At 40.8% G+C, this 12,151-nt stretch overlaps 1 protein-coding gene across 4 annotated transcripts in view; it reads left to right on the top strand.

Moving 5' to 3' along the window:
• Positions 1-4,508: 4,508 nt before the first annotated feature.
• Positions 4,509-12,151, top strand: part of trip10a (thyroid hormone receptor interactor 10a) — a 44,316-nt gene continuing 36,673 nt past the window's right edge. The window contains exon 1 of one of the 4 annotated variants that reach the window (XM_017701534.2): positions 4,509-4,803. In XM_017701534.2, coding sequence (XP_017557023.1) covers positions 4,780-4,803 — 24 coding nt within the window. In that variant the 5' untranslated portion in view covers positions 4,509-4,779. The remainder of the gene's footprint in view (positions 4,804-12,151) is intronic. The other 3 variants (XM_017701535.2, XM_017701536.2, XM_017701537.2) reach the window with 3 other exon arrangements.

Here is a 12,151-nt window from a genome sequence, read left to right as displayed (position 1 = left end):
CACTGAGACGTACCCTTAAGGGTATCACCTCAGTGTCAAGAGTACAGTTATGTTACATGACTAAAGGCACTGAGACGTACCCTTAAGGGTATCACCTCAGTGTCAAGAGTACAGTTATGTTACCTGACTAAAGGCACTGAGATGTCCCCTTAAGGGTATCACCCCAGTGTCAAGAGGGTTGTCACCCCAGTGACAGTTCACTGCCTTTAAAATGTATTCATTGTAAGGTCTTGTATTGTAAGGTTTTACAGATTTTTACAGTTAACACACTTTTTTTTGTTTGCTTTAATACGGTAACAGTGACCAAGCTTTAGCTCATCCTGCTAAAAAAGGTCATAAACAGCATGAGGAGATCCCCTGAAGTGTGTGTTGCAGGCATTGCACCAGCTTGGAACTCCCAGCATTAAAAAGAGCAAAGAAGCTATAAAAGTTAAGGTGTAGTTTTAAATAAAACATGGAAGCTTTTTTTCTGTAAAAAATTCTGCATGAAAAGACCTTAAGGCTTTGTCGCCCCCTTCTGGTACAACTGAAAACTATCCAAAATATACTGATTCTGTAACCATAATCTGCTCATAGATTAAATAATAAAATTATTCATATTTATTGATAATTGTGTCAGGGTGTATTGAATTTTTTTAAATTGCTTGTTGCTCCAGCCCTACTCATCAGAATGTATAATGCCTTTTAGACCATGGGTAAGCTATGTGATAATAGTTATATTTTAAATGATATTATTAAATACAGACTGTCTTTGATTCTATTTTGACTTTTGTGTTGTCATTCACGTGTTCTATGTCTCAATGTCTGTGTCAAGTGCACAATGTAGCCTGTTTCATTCTGAAATTATCTGTTGATAAAAGTATGCACATATTTTATGAGCCTCCTTACCTCTCTGGAACAGACCTGGCATCTTGGTGAAAGTACTGCACACTCCAAATGGAGTATTACAGTGCTACTCTTATTCACAATAGTAGTATGTAATGTTCTCTGGGCTTACTTAGTGTGTTAAAAATGCATGACTGTGGATTTTCAATTTTCAAGTCAATAGAGTCGTCTAATCATCTTCACCAAGACAGCATCAGAGCCACTGACAAAGGGAAATGGACACAAAGTATGTGGACACACCTCCTAGTTATTGAATTATTGTTTCAGCCACACCCACTGTTAACAGGTGCATAAAATCAAGCACATATCCATACAATCTCTGCAGACCAATGGAAGAATCGGTCGTATTGAAGAGCTCAGTGACTTTAAATGTGGCACTGTCACAAAAAGCCATGTTTGCCAGGCAATCTGTAAAATTTCTGCTCTGCTAGATCTGCCACGGTCAACTGTAAGTGCTGTTATTGCGAAATGTAAGCATCTAGGAGCAATAACAGCTCAGCTACAAAGTGGTAGACAATGCAAACTCAAACAACAGTGCTCAAACCGAGTGCTGAAGCATGTAGCATGTAAAAAAATCTCCTAACCTTTGTAGCATCACTCACTACAGAGTCCCAAACTGCCTCTGGAAGCAACGTAAGTCAGGAACTGTGTTAGGAGCTTCGGGAAATAGGTTTCCATGGCCAAGCAGCAATGCACAATGCATTATGTGCAATGCCAAGTGTCAGCTGGAGGGGTGTTAACATGTCGCCACTGGACTATGGAGCAGTGGAAACTGCTCTCTGGAGTGATAATGGTCTGGGGCTGTTTAAGTTTGCTACAACATACAAATATACTTTCCCAATTCTATGGTTAAGCTTTGTTGCAAGAAAGGAAGACCCTTTTCTTTTCCAGAATGCCTGTGCCCCTGTGCACAAAGCAGGGTCCTCAAAGCTATGGTTTAGTGTGGAGGAACTACAGAGCTGATCCTTATTGAAACCACTGGGATGAGCTGGAATGTTGATTGCAAGATAGACCTTCTCGACCAACACCAGTGCCTGACCTCATGAATGCTCTTTTGCCTGTATGACCACAAAAATCACCCACTTTCCGAAATCTTGTGGAAAGCCATTTCATAGGAGTGGAGGCTGTTACAGCCGCAGTGTGGAGACAAGTTCATAATAATGCCTACACTTTTTGAATAGGATGTCCAGCAAGCTCATATAGGTGTGATGAACATACTTTGGGCCATAAAGTGTCATTTACCCACGTTTTGAGTAGATCATAGTGAGATGAAAAATTGTAATTACATCAAGTTGGGTCAACTTCTAATAGTTATGAGCTGGAGTGGCGGTCATGCACTAGCGATTTGGTACTCTGTGGCAGCTATTTGCAGTCTTAAACAAAATAGTGCTACTTAAACTCTTTCCTGCATTATACACACATCCGTCTAAATGTCCCTCAGGCCTATTATGGCTGAAAATAAAAAACAAAAGCAGAAAACGAAGAGTCGGAACAGATGAAGGGTAAAGTCCAAGCATTCTGACTCTGAGAAGGGTTGGTCCCAACTCCCAGATGCGTCAGTTGATGTGACAACCCGCAAACCTTAAAATTCTCACATAGGGATCAATCTGTCAGCATCTTAATCTTTAATCATTTCAGCCAAATATATATATATATATTTAACACATTTTGATATATTCATGACATAAGAGAAATATATTAATCATATATGTTCTATAAATAAAATTAGTAACCATCTTCTCAAATTTGACTTCTTTATTTATGGAATGAGGGACCAAATAGTATCCTTTTTCACAGACCGCAATATGTCAGTAAATCTGGACAGGTAAGGGGAAAAAGCCCCAAATCTGGGTGGGTAGCGCTGTCGCCTCACAGCGAGGAGGGCCTGGGTTCAATTCCCCGGCCGGGCGACCAGGGTCCTCTCTGGGTGGAGTTTGCATGTTCTCCTCGTGTCTGCGTGGGTTTCCTCCGGGCTCTCCGGTTTCCTCCCACAGTCCAAAGACATGCAGTCAGGCCAATTGGACATGCTAAATTGCCCCTGGTTTGAGTGACTGTCTGTGTCTGTCTGTCTGCCCTGCGATGGACTGGCGACTTGTCCAGGGTGTATCTTGCCTTCCGCCCGAAGACTGCTGTGATAGGCTCCAGCACCCATCCCCCCCCCCCCCCCCCCCCCCCCCCCCCCGCGACCCTGATGGAGAAGCGGCTTAGGAAAAATGGATGGATGGATGAAATCAAAAATAAAATAAAAATATTCAAATAAAAGTATTATAATATTACAATATAATATTATAACATGACAACTGGGGTGGCCCTGTGACTGGAAGGTCGCTGGTTCGATCCCCAGTGCTGACAGTACATGACTATAATATTATAACATGACAACTGGGGTGGCCCTGTGACTGGATGGTCGCTGGTTCGATCCCCAGTGCTGACAGTACATGACTGAGGTGTCCTTGAGCAAGACACCTAACCCCCAACTGCTCCCCAGGCGCTGCAGATAGGGCTGCCCACCGCTCTGGGCAAGTGTGCTCACTGCCCCCTAGTGTGTGTGTGTGTGTGTGTGTGTGTGTGTGTGTGTGCTTAATAGTGTGTATGTGGTGTTTCACTGCACGGATAGGTTAAATGCGGAGGTGAAATTTCCCGGTTGTAAGACTAATAAGGGCCACTTAATCTTAATCAGTAGAAAATATATTTCTAAAAATATTTATTAAAAGAATACAAATTTTCAGTGTAAATATATTTCCAGACTCATATTGACCACATACACTAATCATATGCACTTAAAATTTTGGTATCAGTTTTGAGGGAAATATTTTTAGCATTTTTAAAACTCAAAAATACATAATTATTAAGTATTCTGATACAAAACACTTACCAACTTTTCCTAAGACCTTCTATTTCAAACATACAGTATTGTTCAAATACAATTCACAAGTTTGGAATCCAGTATTAATATAAATCCAGTATTAATAATATATAACTCGTTTTCAATAAAAAATAAAAACAATATGCTGGCATGAATGTATAAATGTATAAAATCATTTTGGTCCTGTTCAACTTCAAGGTAATATAATTACAAATAATTAGTAGGAAGCGCTATAATAAATAAAAAATAATGATAAATTGAGGAATTTTAGATGTGGCCAGAATGATGAACAGAGCTGTAGCTGATTCTAAAGTGACTGCAAGAGGTTTTTATTACTTTTAATAAAAAAAAATAATAAATCACATCAAGCAACAGATAACAAAAAATACTATTTAGGTATTTACAGTATATTATTTATCCCTGGATAAATTTTAGAGTATTGAACCTGATGTTTTTGCATATTATTTATCATCGAATCACTTGGAACTGTTTCCAAAATAGGTTAAATACTGAATATGTAAAATCTAATCTAAAGTACCTTTTGTTTTCAGTGTATATTATTGAAGTTGCATTGTATAAGATGTTTATGTATATTTAAAAAAAAGCATAAAAGTATTTGAATGGTATATCTGACTTAGTTAGAAACGCTGCCCATTCACTGTAACCCTGCACTTTAAGCGAGTCTCACTCGAGCTCAAGTGTTTCATTTGGGACGCATCTCTGGAAATGTGATCCGGCTCCTTTAAGACTTTAGGATTTGGGAGGGACGCGGATATGAAAGCTTAGTCGATCCCTTTGCCTTGCAACGAAAATTACTTGGACAACGGAAAGTAAGTTAGCCTGTTAGTTCGCTGAAGTGCGGATTCGTTTTTCTAGTGTGTTACGCATAACTTTAAGTGTCAGATGTGAGGTGTGACACTCGGTTTGTGCCTTACCGTCGTGGCTCCCTGTTCTGCTGAGTTGGGATAACTTTTCAGCTGAGCTGCAGCGGCGGTTTGGGATCCGCTGATAAGAAGAAGGAGTCGACCATGGATTGGGGCACGGAACTCTGGGTGAGTTTGGTGGAAGTTCAGCTGGAAGAGGGAGCAGACGGAGGGAAAAAAGGGCATGTTTTACATTACTCGTACTATTTGGAGGCTTTGCTGTAGTGTAACGTTAGCTAACGGTAATCAATGCATTTTATTTACCGTTAAGAATATAGAGAGTCTCTTCTGTCGTGTTGCCCGTGTTCCAGCCGCACTGAGGAGAGAAAAATCACCAGAACTTGGGCTTGTTTTTTGTATGTGTAACTGTCAGACAGTCCAAGTGGTAATATTTGACTAGAATTACCGGTTATTTTACTGAATAGCCAGTAAATTGGTGAATTTTCAGCAAGTTTGCTGAGTGTCATTTCAACAGCAGCCTCAAAACTGACTTCAAAATCTCTTGAAGTGCGCTAAGCTACTGGCTAACAGTAGTTAGCTCCGCTAACCTATTTAGCTAGCAAAAAAACTTGAGAATGCGCCAAACATTATAAAATAATATTTGTCTACAATTAAGTACGTTAACTAGATACTTGATATGTTTAGTGAGGCTTTGCTTACTAATTTACTTGCAAAAGTGTAGGATGTCCACTTTCTGCCTCCCTGGTTTTCACTTGGAGCTCAAACGTTAAGCTTAGAAATGGTCGGGATGCTTGACTGAGGACGTTAGCCAGCTAGGTTAACTAACAAACTTGTCTGGCTGTTTTTTTTCACAAAGTTGGACACAAAGTTTATTATTCCAGCTTCTTGTTCGAATTGTCCCGTTCCACCTTAAATAGTGCAACGGTTACATTCTGGCCTCAGGCGCCAGCATGGAAACGCTGCTCTGGTTAAGGTGGAACGGGAACATTCGAATAGGAAGCCAACTTCAGCCTCGTTTAGTTTTTCGAGATTTTTACTTAAACGAGTTCGCTAAGCCAGTTAACTACTTTATGTGCCTAGTTTGCCCAGCTGCCGTTTATATGTCATAGCGTAGTTGTTGTTGTTTTTGTCGTCGTTTTTGAGAGCAGGGGCAAAAGTTAGGAATTCAGCTAATCCTGTTTGTTCGTTCTCTTGGCGTTCTCGACGTTGTGGGCACTGAGTTTTCAGTCTCTGGAGTCTTTTCTTGTCCCTTGAACACCTCCAGAGTCTTTTTATGTCTTTCTGAAAATAAGATCTAAGACCCAAGGTCCGTTTTTGGTGGCTTGAGTGTAGTTTAGCAGGACTGGGCTTCATAATTAAGACTTCCTTCTGCATCATGATTTATTATTCAGTTGTTGCACAGTTGTTTTAACGAATTATTCAAAAGCAGCCTATAGAGGAGCTGGTTTGTCGTTGGACTGTCTAGGGGTGCACCAATATGGGGATTTTGGGGGGGGAATTGTTCGTGTACATTTAAACTTTTATAAAATGTGGAAACCGGGCTCGCACCCACTTGGGTCATAAATATAACCTGACTTCTGTAGCAGTTGTCACCGATGCTGCTCCTGGAGATCTACCTGCAGAATCCACCTCCAGATCTAACATGCCTGATCTAGTTGATTAGGTAGAATGATTATCTGGATCCCGTGTCCAACCAATGTTGGAAGTGATGTCTTTATGAAGGTAGATCTCCAGGAGCCGGGTTGGTGGCCATTCTGTAGCGTTTCAAATGCAGTGCAATAGAAAAGTAGCCCAGTGAAATGTTCTGTTGTTATGGAGTATAATAAAGACGTCATCAGCATCATCATTCATGAAATCTCGGTCAAATCTTAACATCTGTCTGATGCTGATACTTCTTAAGCAGTTATCTGCCAATGCTGGTATTATTTTGATATACTTAGTCAACCAAACCTGCTCCTATCCGAAGGCCTGCAACAGTATGGAAATGGGGCATTACACAGAAGTGGGTGGGGATTTTCTGACCCCATTACGCTGGCTCCCTCTGGGCCTCTGTCCTCTGTCCCCTTTCCATCTTCTGGGCTACAGCAGCAGCCTAATTAGTTTTGCCCTAATTCGGTGGCACATCATCCAGTCCGTGTCCCTGTGTTTATATTTGGTGTTGCACAGCACAAGACAGTTTGCTGCCACTTAAACAGATTTGTGAATGGAGTTGGCTGGCCTGTCGAGTGAAGTTACACCAGAGTTGTACCTGTGAAATTCCACCATGCATCATCCCCATAGTGGACAGCAGAAGGAACTTAAAGGGCCCATATCATGTATAACAGAATATAGGAATGCTTATTTTTGAAATAAGAGTTTGATACCATATGTAAATGCTGTTAAAGTCACAATGATCCACTTCCAAATTTAAAAATGGAAACTAAGCTGCAAAAAAAGAACAGGTTGCTTTTGAAATAACTGTTTTTGTGATGTCACAACATTTTTAAATATATCTGCCTAAAAGTGTCCCCAAAGAATTTTTTTCCCCAGATTTATCACTATTCTGTAAAACCCAGAAGACATATGCAGATTCAGTGGTGGGTTTGGGGAGTAAATAAATGGGCTATATTTGAATTGTAGACATTATGACCCCTGGTTCCTATCACCACCGCTGTAGAGAAATCTGAGTCAGTCAGTTTCTTTATAGTGCGGCATCTGGCATCAAACCACTCTGAATGTCTTTGTTTACATCACAGTGATTGAATTATGCAGAAGTTTTGAAATAAATTCATGGACTGTCTATTTAAATTTCCCAATTTAAAATTTAAGACATTATTGATAATGTAGGGTATAATTAATATTGCAGCTCTTGTGATTTGCGCTCTTTCAAATTGCGTTCAGCTCAACAGAAACACAACTAAAATACAAGAAAAATCCAGGACATGAGCCCTTTAAGGAGTGCTGGAACACCTTCATAGCTTCTATTCCTGCATCTGGTGCACTCCTCATAGCTGGAAGTTTTGAATGAGTCAGAGTGATGTGAATCAGCCAAGGCAGAGACAAAAGGGAAGGAGCAAAGGAGGCCGTTCTCATTAGTCTGGACTTGGTTTACGTCCTCTCTGAGCAACATCCAGCCTAATTGGTTTAGTTTGTGTTTAGTCATTAGGTGCCATTGACTTGAATACGCCACGGCATCTGTCCACTGCTTCCCTGTTAATCCACTCGCTATTTTTGGCTGGTTCCAGCTTACTCTTCTGTTGTGTACAGTGTTTGTGTGAACTAGTGCACTGGTCCCGGAGAGCGTGCCAAGATTTGCTTGACTGTTTTCTACAAGGCTTTAAAAATGTAACGCAGCAGGATTCGCATTAAGTTGTTATAGCAGCATGGCTAACAGAGGAGATATTTGCCAAGGACTTTGACTGGGATGATGTCTCGGACAAGGACTTGCTGCGCTACTTTTGTTTATTCTCTGCAGGCTCTGCTAGAGCAATTTGCTCTTTTCTCTGCTAGGGAGGGACAACTCAGTGACAATAACAGGGTTGAAGAAAATAAGGGGAGGGGTCAGGACCAAGCTGGACACAATGCTAGAGATAAGACAGCTTCTGTAATTAGGTTGTTTACAGTGGGCTTTAAAAGTCTTGATTGCGCTCTTGGAAAGTTGATGCTGTCTGTATTGATGCTGGGGAAACCATCAAGTAAACCAGGATATGCTGCTTCATAACATGACTCAGTGACTGACTCTCGCTTTCGTTTTTCTCGTCAATCTACAGAGTGGTCATTCTGTTGGAGTGTAGACAAAAAGTTTGTTGTGTTTCAGCTTTGTTGCTGTATTCTTAGGAACCTATCTAAATACAGGCTGCCTTTGCTAAACATTTTGCTTTGTCATGTGACACTGAGACACTGAGTCAGATATGGTTTTTGCATTTTTTTATTCACTTTACTAATCAAACTCCCAGAAAGTTAGAACTTTAGCTGGTCATTTGGCTCCTGGTTGAGAGGCCAGTTGCAGTTATTACTGCCTGATTGCAGCATATTTTTTCTCAGCTTGTATAGTCATGTTCATATTGCAACAAACAGAATGGCACCATCATTAAACATGCATAAAAAGAGCTGCATTTGACTGGCTGTTATGACTGGCAAGCTATTCTGTGTGTGATTTATGAAACTGGCAGAGGGGGATTTGAGGGCGAATAATGAATCAGTGCTTCAGTGCGTGAAATCAAGCACAAGTCTACCAGGACCTATATTATTTATGTATTACCCTGTTACCCTGTCCCCACCCCCTAAACCAAACATTTTTATATTCATGTAACTTTATTAAATTAATTATTTTCTTTTTAAAGGACCCACCTAATGGATAATCAAATTTGCTTCACTTTTTTAAAGATAAAAGTTCTTTAAAGATAAAACGTATATCTGCCCATTCAGGCTGAAGTTATAAAGAGTGTTTCAGCTTGGACTGCTTTTTGAAAATGGCTGCTCTGTACGGTGTCAATCAGAACAGAGCTTTTTTACATACATCAAACTTACAGAAAGAGTAACAGAAACAGCCTGTTTAACTCTATGGGATGATTATTACTTGTGAGTTTATCTAACAAGTGGTACATAAATACACACAAACATTGTAAGTGGACCTTAAGGGAGATGAAGGAGGAAAGTGCAGAATATGAGGCCTTTAACTTGTATTTTTGTAGTATGTTAGTCACAAAGTGTAGTGTTTAAAATCCTTTTTTAAAAGCTAGATTTGAAACCTTCATAGCTTCTTTATCTGTACGTTCGTTCAGTCATTTTTGGCCCTCAGACCACCATTAATCAGTCGCACTGTTCTTCTCAGAAGCCTTTATAAACGTGGGCTGGCTTTGTGGACTGGCTACATGTGACTGTTGTTTTGAGTGAAGTCTAACTGTTTTTTCGTGAATGAGTGGGTTGTGTGTGGGCGATGAATTCTTTATTTGTTCTGTACTCATTGACTCCATTTTGAGATGTTGAGGAGGAGGAGGAGTTAAAGACATGGACCAGCTTGTTTGGAGACTTGCCCTAAAGGGTCACCCCATGCCTTCTCCTACTGAAGCCAGGCTCTCGAAGGTGTGTGCTGTAAGGGTGGGAAGCATTTCTCCATATCATCACTCACATGCGGACATGCCTGTGCTTGAAGTGCTCGCACACATGCACAGCCTAGCCAAAAAAGGAACCGAAAAACAGGAGAGCTGGAGAGAAATGCCAGAGCAGTCCTCCTCGCTTTCAACAGAGACTTTTTTCCTGCACAGAGGAGGAAAAGTGCTGACCAGTGTTTAACAAATTGGCTTGGTTTTTCCGGTGGGGTTTTGCTCTGTAGGAAATAACATGCCCTGCTATATAAAATGTGTGTGTGTGTGTATGTTGGCTGGATATTTATGGTTGGTTGACTATTCTCAGTCCAGCAGTGACACTGAGGTGTTTAAAAACTCCAGCAGCACTGCTGTTTCTGATCCACTCACACCAGCACAACACACACTAACACACCGTCATCATGTTGTTGTTATTGCAGTGCTGCAGCGCTGGGAATGATCCAACGCCCCTCATGGGGGTCCTGACCACTGAAGAACAGGGTAAAAGGGGTCTAACAAAGTATGCAGAGAAACAGATGAACTGCAGTCTGTGATTGTAGAACTACAGACTATGTATAAAAGCACATAGGGACGGTGCACTTTAACACTAGAAATATGAAATGTTCATAAAACATCTTAAACAGGTAATGCAGTCATGCTCAGGTATAAAAGGATCATCCTCCTTTATGGATAGAATCTCACCACTTTGAGAAATTCATAAGCAACAAAAAAAAAATCTTAACAATAAACAAGCAATTGCAAGGATTTAAGGTATTTCGTCCTAGGCAGTGCATAATATCATTAAAAGATTCAGGGACTCCAGACAAATCTATGTGTAATGGGTAAAGCCTGAAACCACAGCTGAATGCTTGTGACCCTCAGTCCCTCAGATGGCACTAAACTAATAAACAGCATGCTTCTGTGAATGGATATCAGCACATGGGCTCTGGAATTATTTGGCAAACTGTTGTCAGTATACACTGTTCTTCGCTGCATCCACAAATGCAAGTTAAGGCTGCTATGAATAGTGGAAGTCATGTCAACACGGTCCAGAAACACCTCCAACTTCTCTGGGCTTCAGCTCTTCTGAAATGGACTGATACACAGGAAATGATGAATCTGATGAGTCAGAGTTTCAGATTGTGTATGGAATTAATGCATGGTGTGTTCTCCAGGATCGTCCAGACTGTATATGTGAGTTAATGGATAACCTGCACATTTTTGGAGGCATCATTAAACACATTTTGGAGCAACATATGCTGCTTTCTAGACAATGTGTTTTCAGAGTCGTGTCCACGTGTATTTCAGCCTGACGCCACCAAGCCACATTCTGCATGCGTAGAATGGTATGGCTGCCTTATCGGAGATGTACCTCTTGTCTCAACTTTTTTGGAACATGTTGCAGTTGTCAAATTTGGAATGAGTATAGATTTGCAAAAATCTATAAATTCACTTTGTTTTTATCAGAATTTCACATTTTTATGGTTGTGTTGTATGCGTCTGCCTTTTTTTCTTTTTCTTTGTTTATTTTATTTTATTTTGGACACGTGCTGAAACGTGGTAGGAAATGGGGAAGATTTCCTGTGTCCTGTCTGACAGAGATGACTGTGTAGCCTCAGACTTCTTCCTCTGCTCCTGAGGAGAAACTGGGAGAAATTTACACCCGACAGGAAGGCGTCCCTCAGATAACCATGCCAAGGGTCAAGGGTTATGAACACGTGGGGAATCTGTGGAATGTAGGTTGTAATGTGGGGGCAGATGATGCATCTTGCTTCATCACCAGCTCTGTAATTGCACTCTCTCCTCACAAGAGCATCCAGTAAGGATGACAATATAGGGCAGAAATATCACCGTACTAGGGGTGTGCATTCTGACTAATTTTGAGATTCCACTATCCATAAGGGTTCTTGAACAGATGTCCAGTTAACCACATGGGCTGCAAAACAACACTAAAAAAGTAGTGTAGGCATGTAGGCTTACCTTTGTGGGTGACAACACTGATGTTGCACACAGTATAGCACACAGGGGAATACAAAATAGCATGTTATTTAAAAACAGCCAAGGGACATTGGTAGATTTCGTGCTGGATGAGTTCTGTCCTTCGGAGTATCGGAGTATAACATAATGTTTAACATAACTTTTACTCGCCAAAAACCAATAAAACCAGTGCGTTTCTTTAAATGTATGTTTTCTCCATGTTCTGTAATGAAACTTGGCAGATACCAAAATGGGAGTTCTAGTATTTGAATACAGGCAAATTGTATGGTTACCTGAGTACCCGTGTCCCAACACAGTGTATCAAAAGACGCTATGTATCATGATACACACACACACACACACCTTCTAAGCCGCTTCTCCTTCTGGGTAGTGGGGGTTGCTGAGACCAACCCCAGCTGTCATCGGGCAGAAGGCTGTATCATGATACAATCTGTACTGTAGTGTATTTATTT

Source organism: Pygocentrus nattereri, chromosome 1 (assembly GCF_015220715.1).
Source record: "Pygocentrus nattereri isolate fPygNat1 chromosome 1, fPygNat1.pri, whole genome shotgun sequence".
Classification (NCBI taxonomy): domain Eukaryota; kingdom Metazoa; phylum Chordata; class Actinopteri; order Characiformes; family Serrasalmidae; genus Pygocentrus; species Pygocentrus nattereri.
This window is presented reverse-complemented; position numbering and strand designations above follow the sequence as displayed.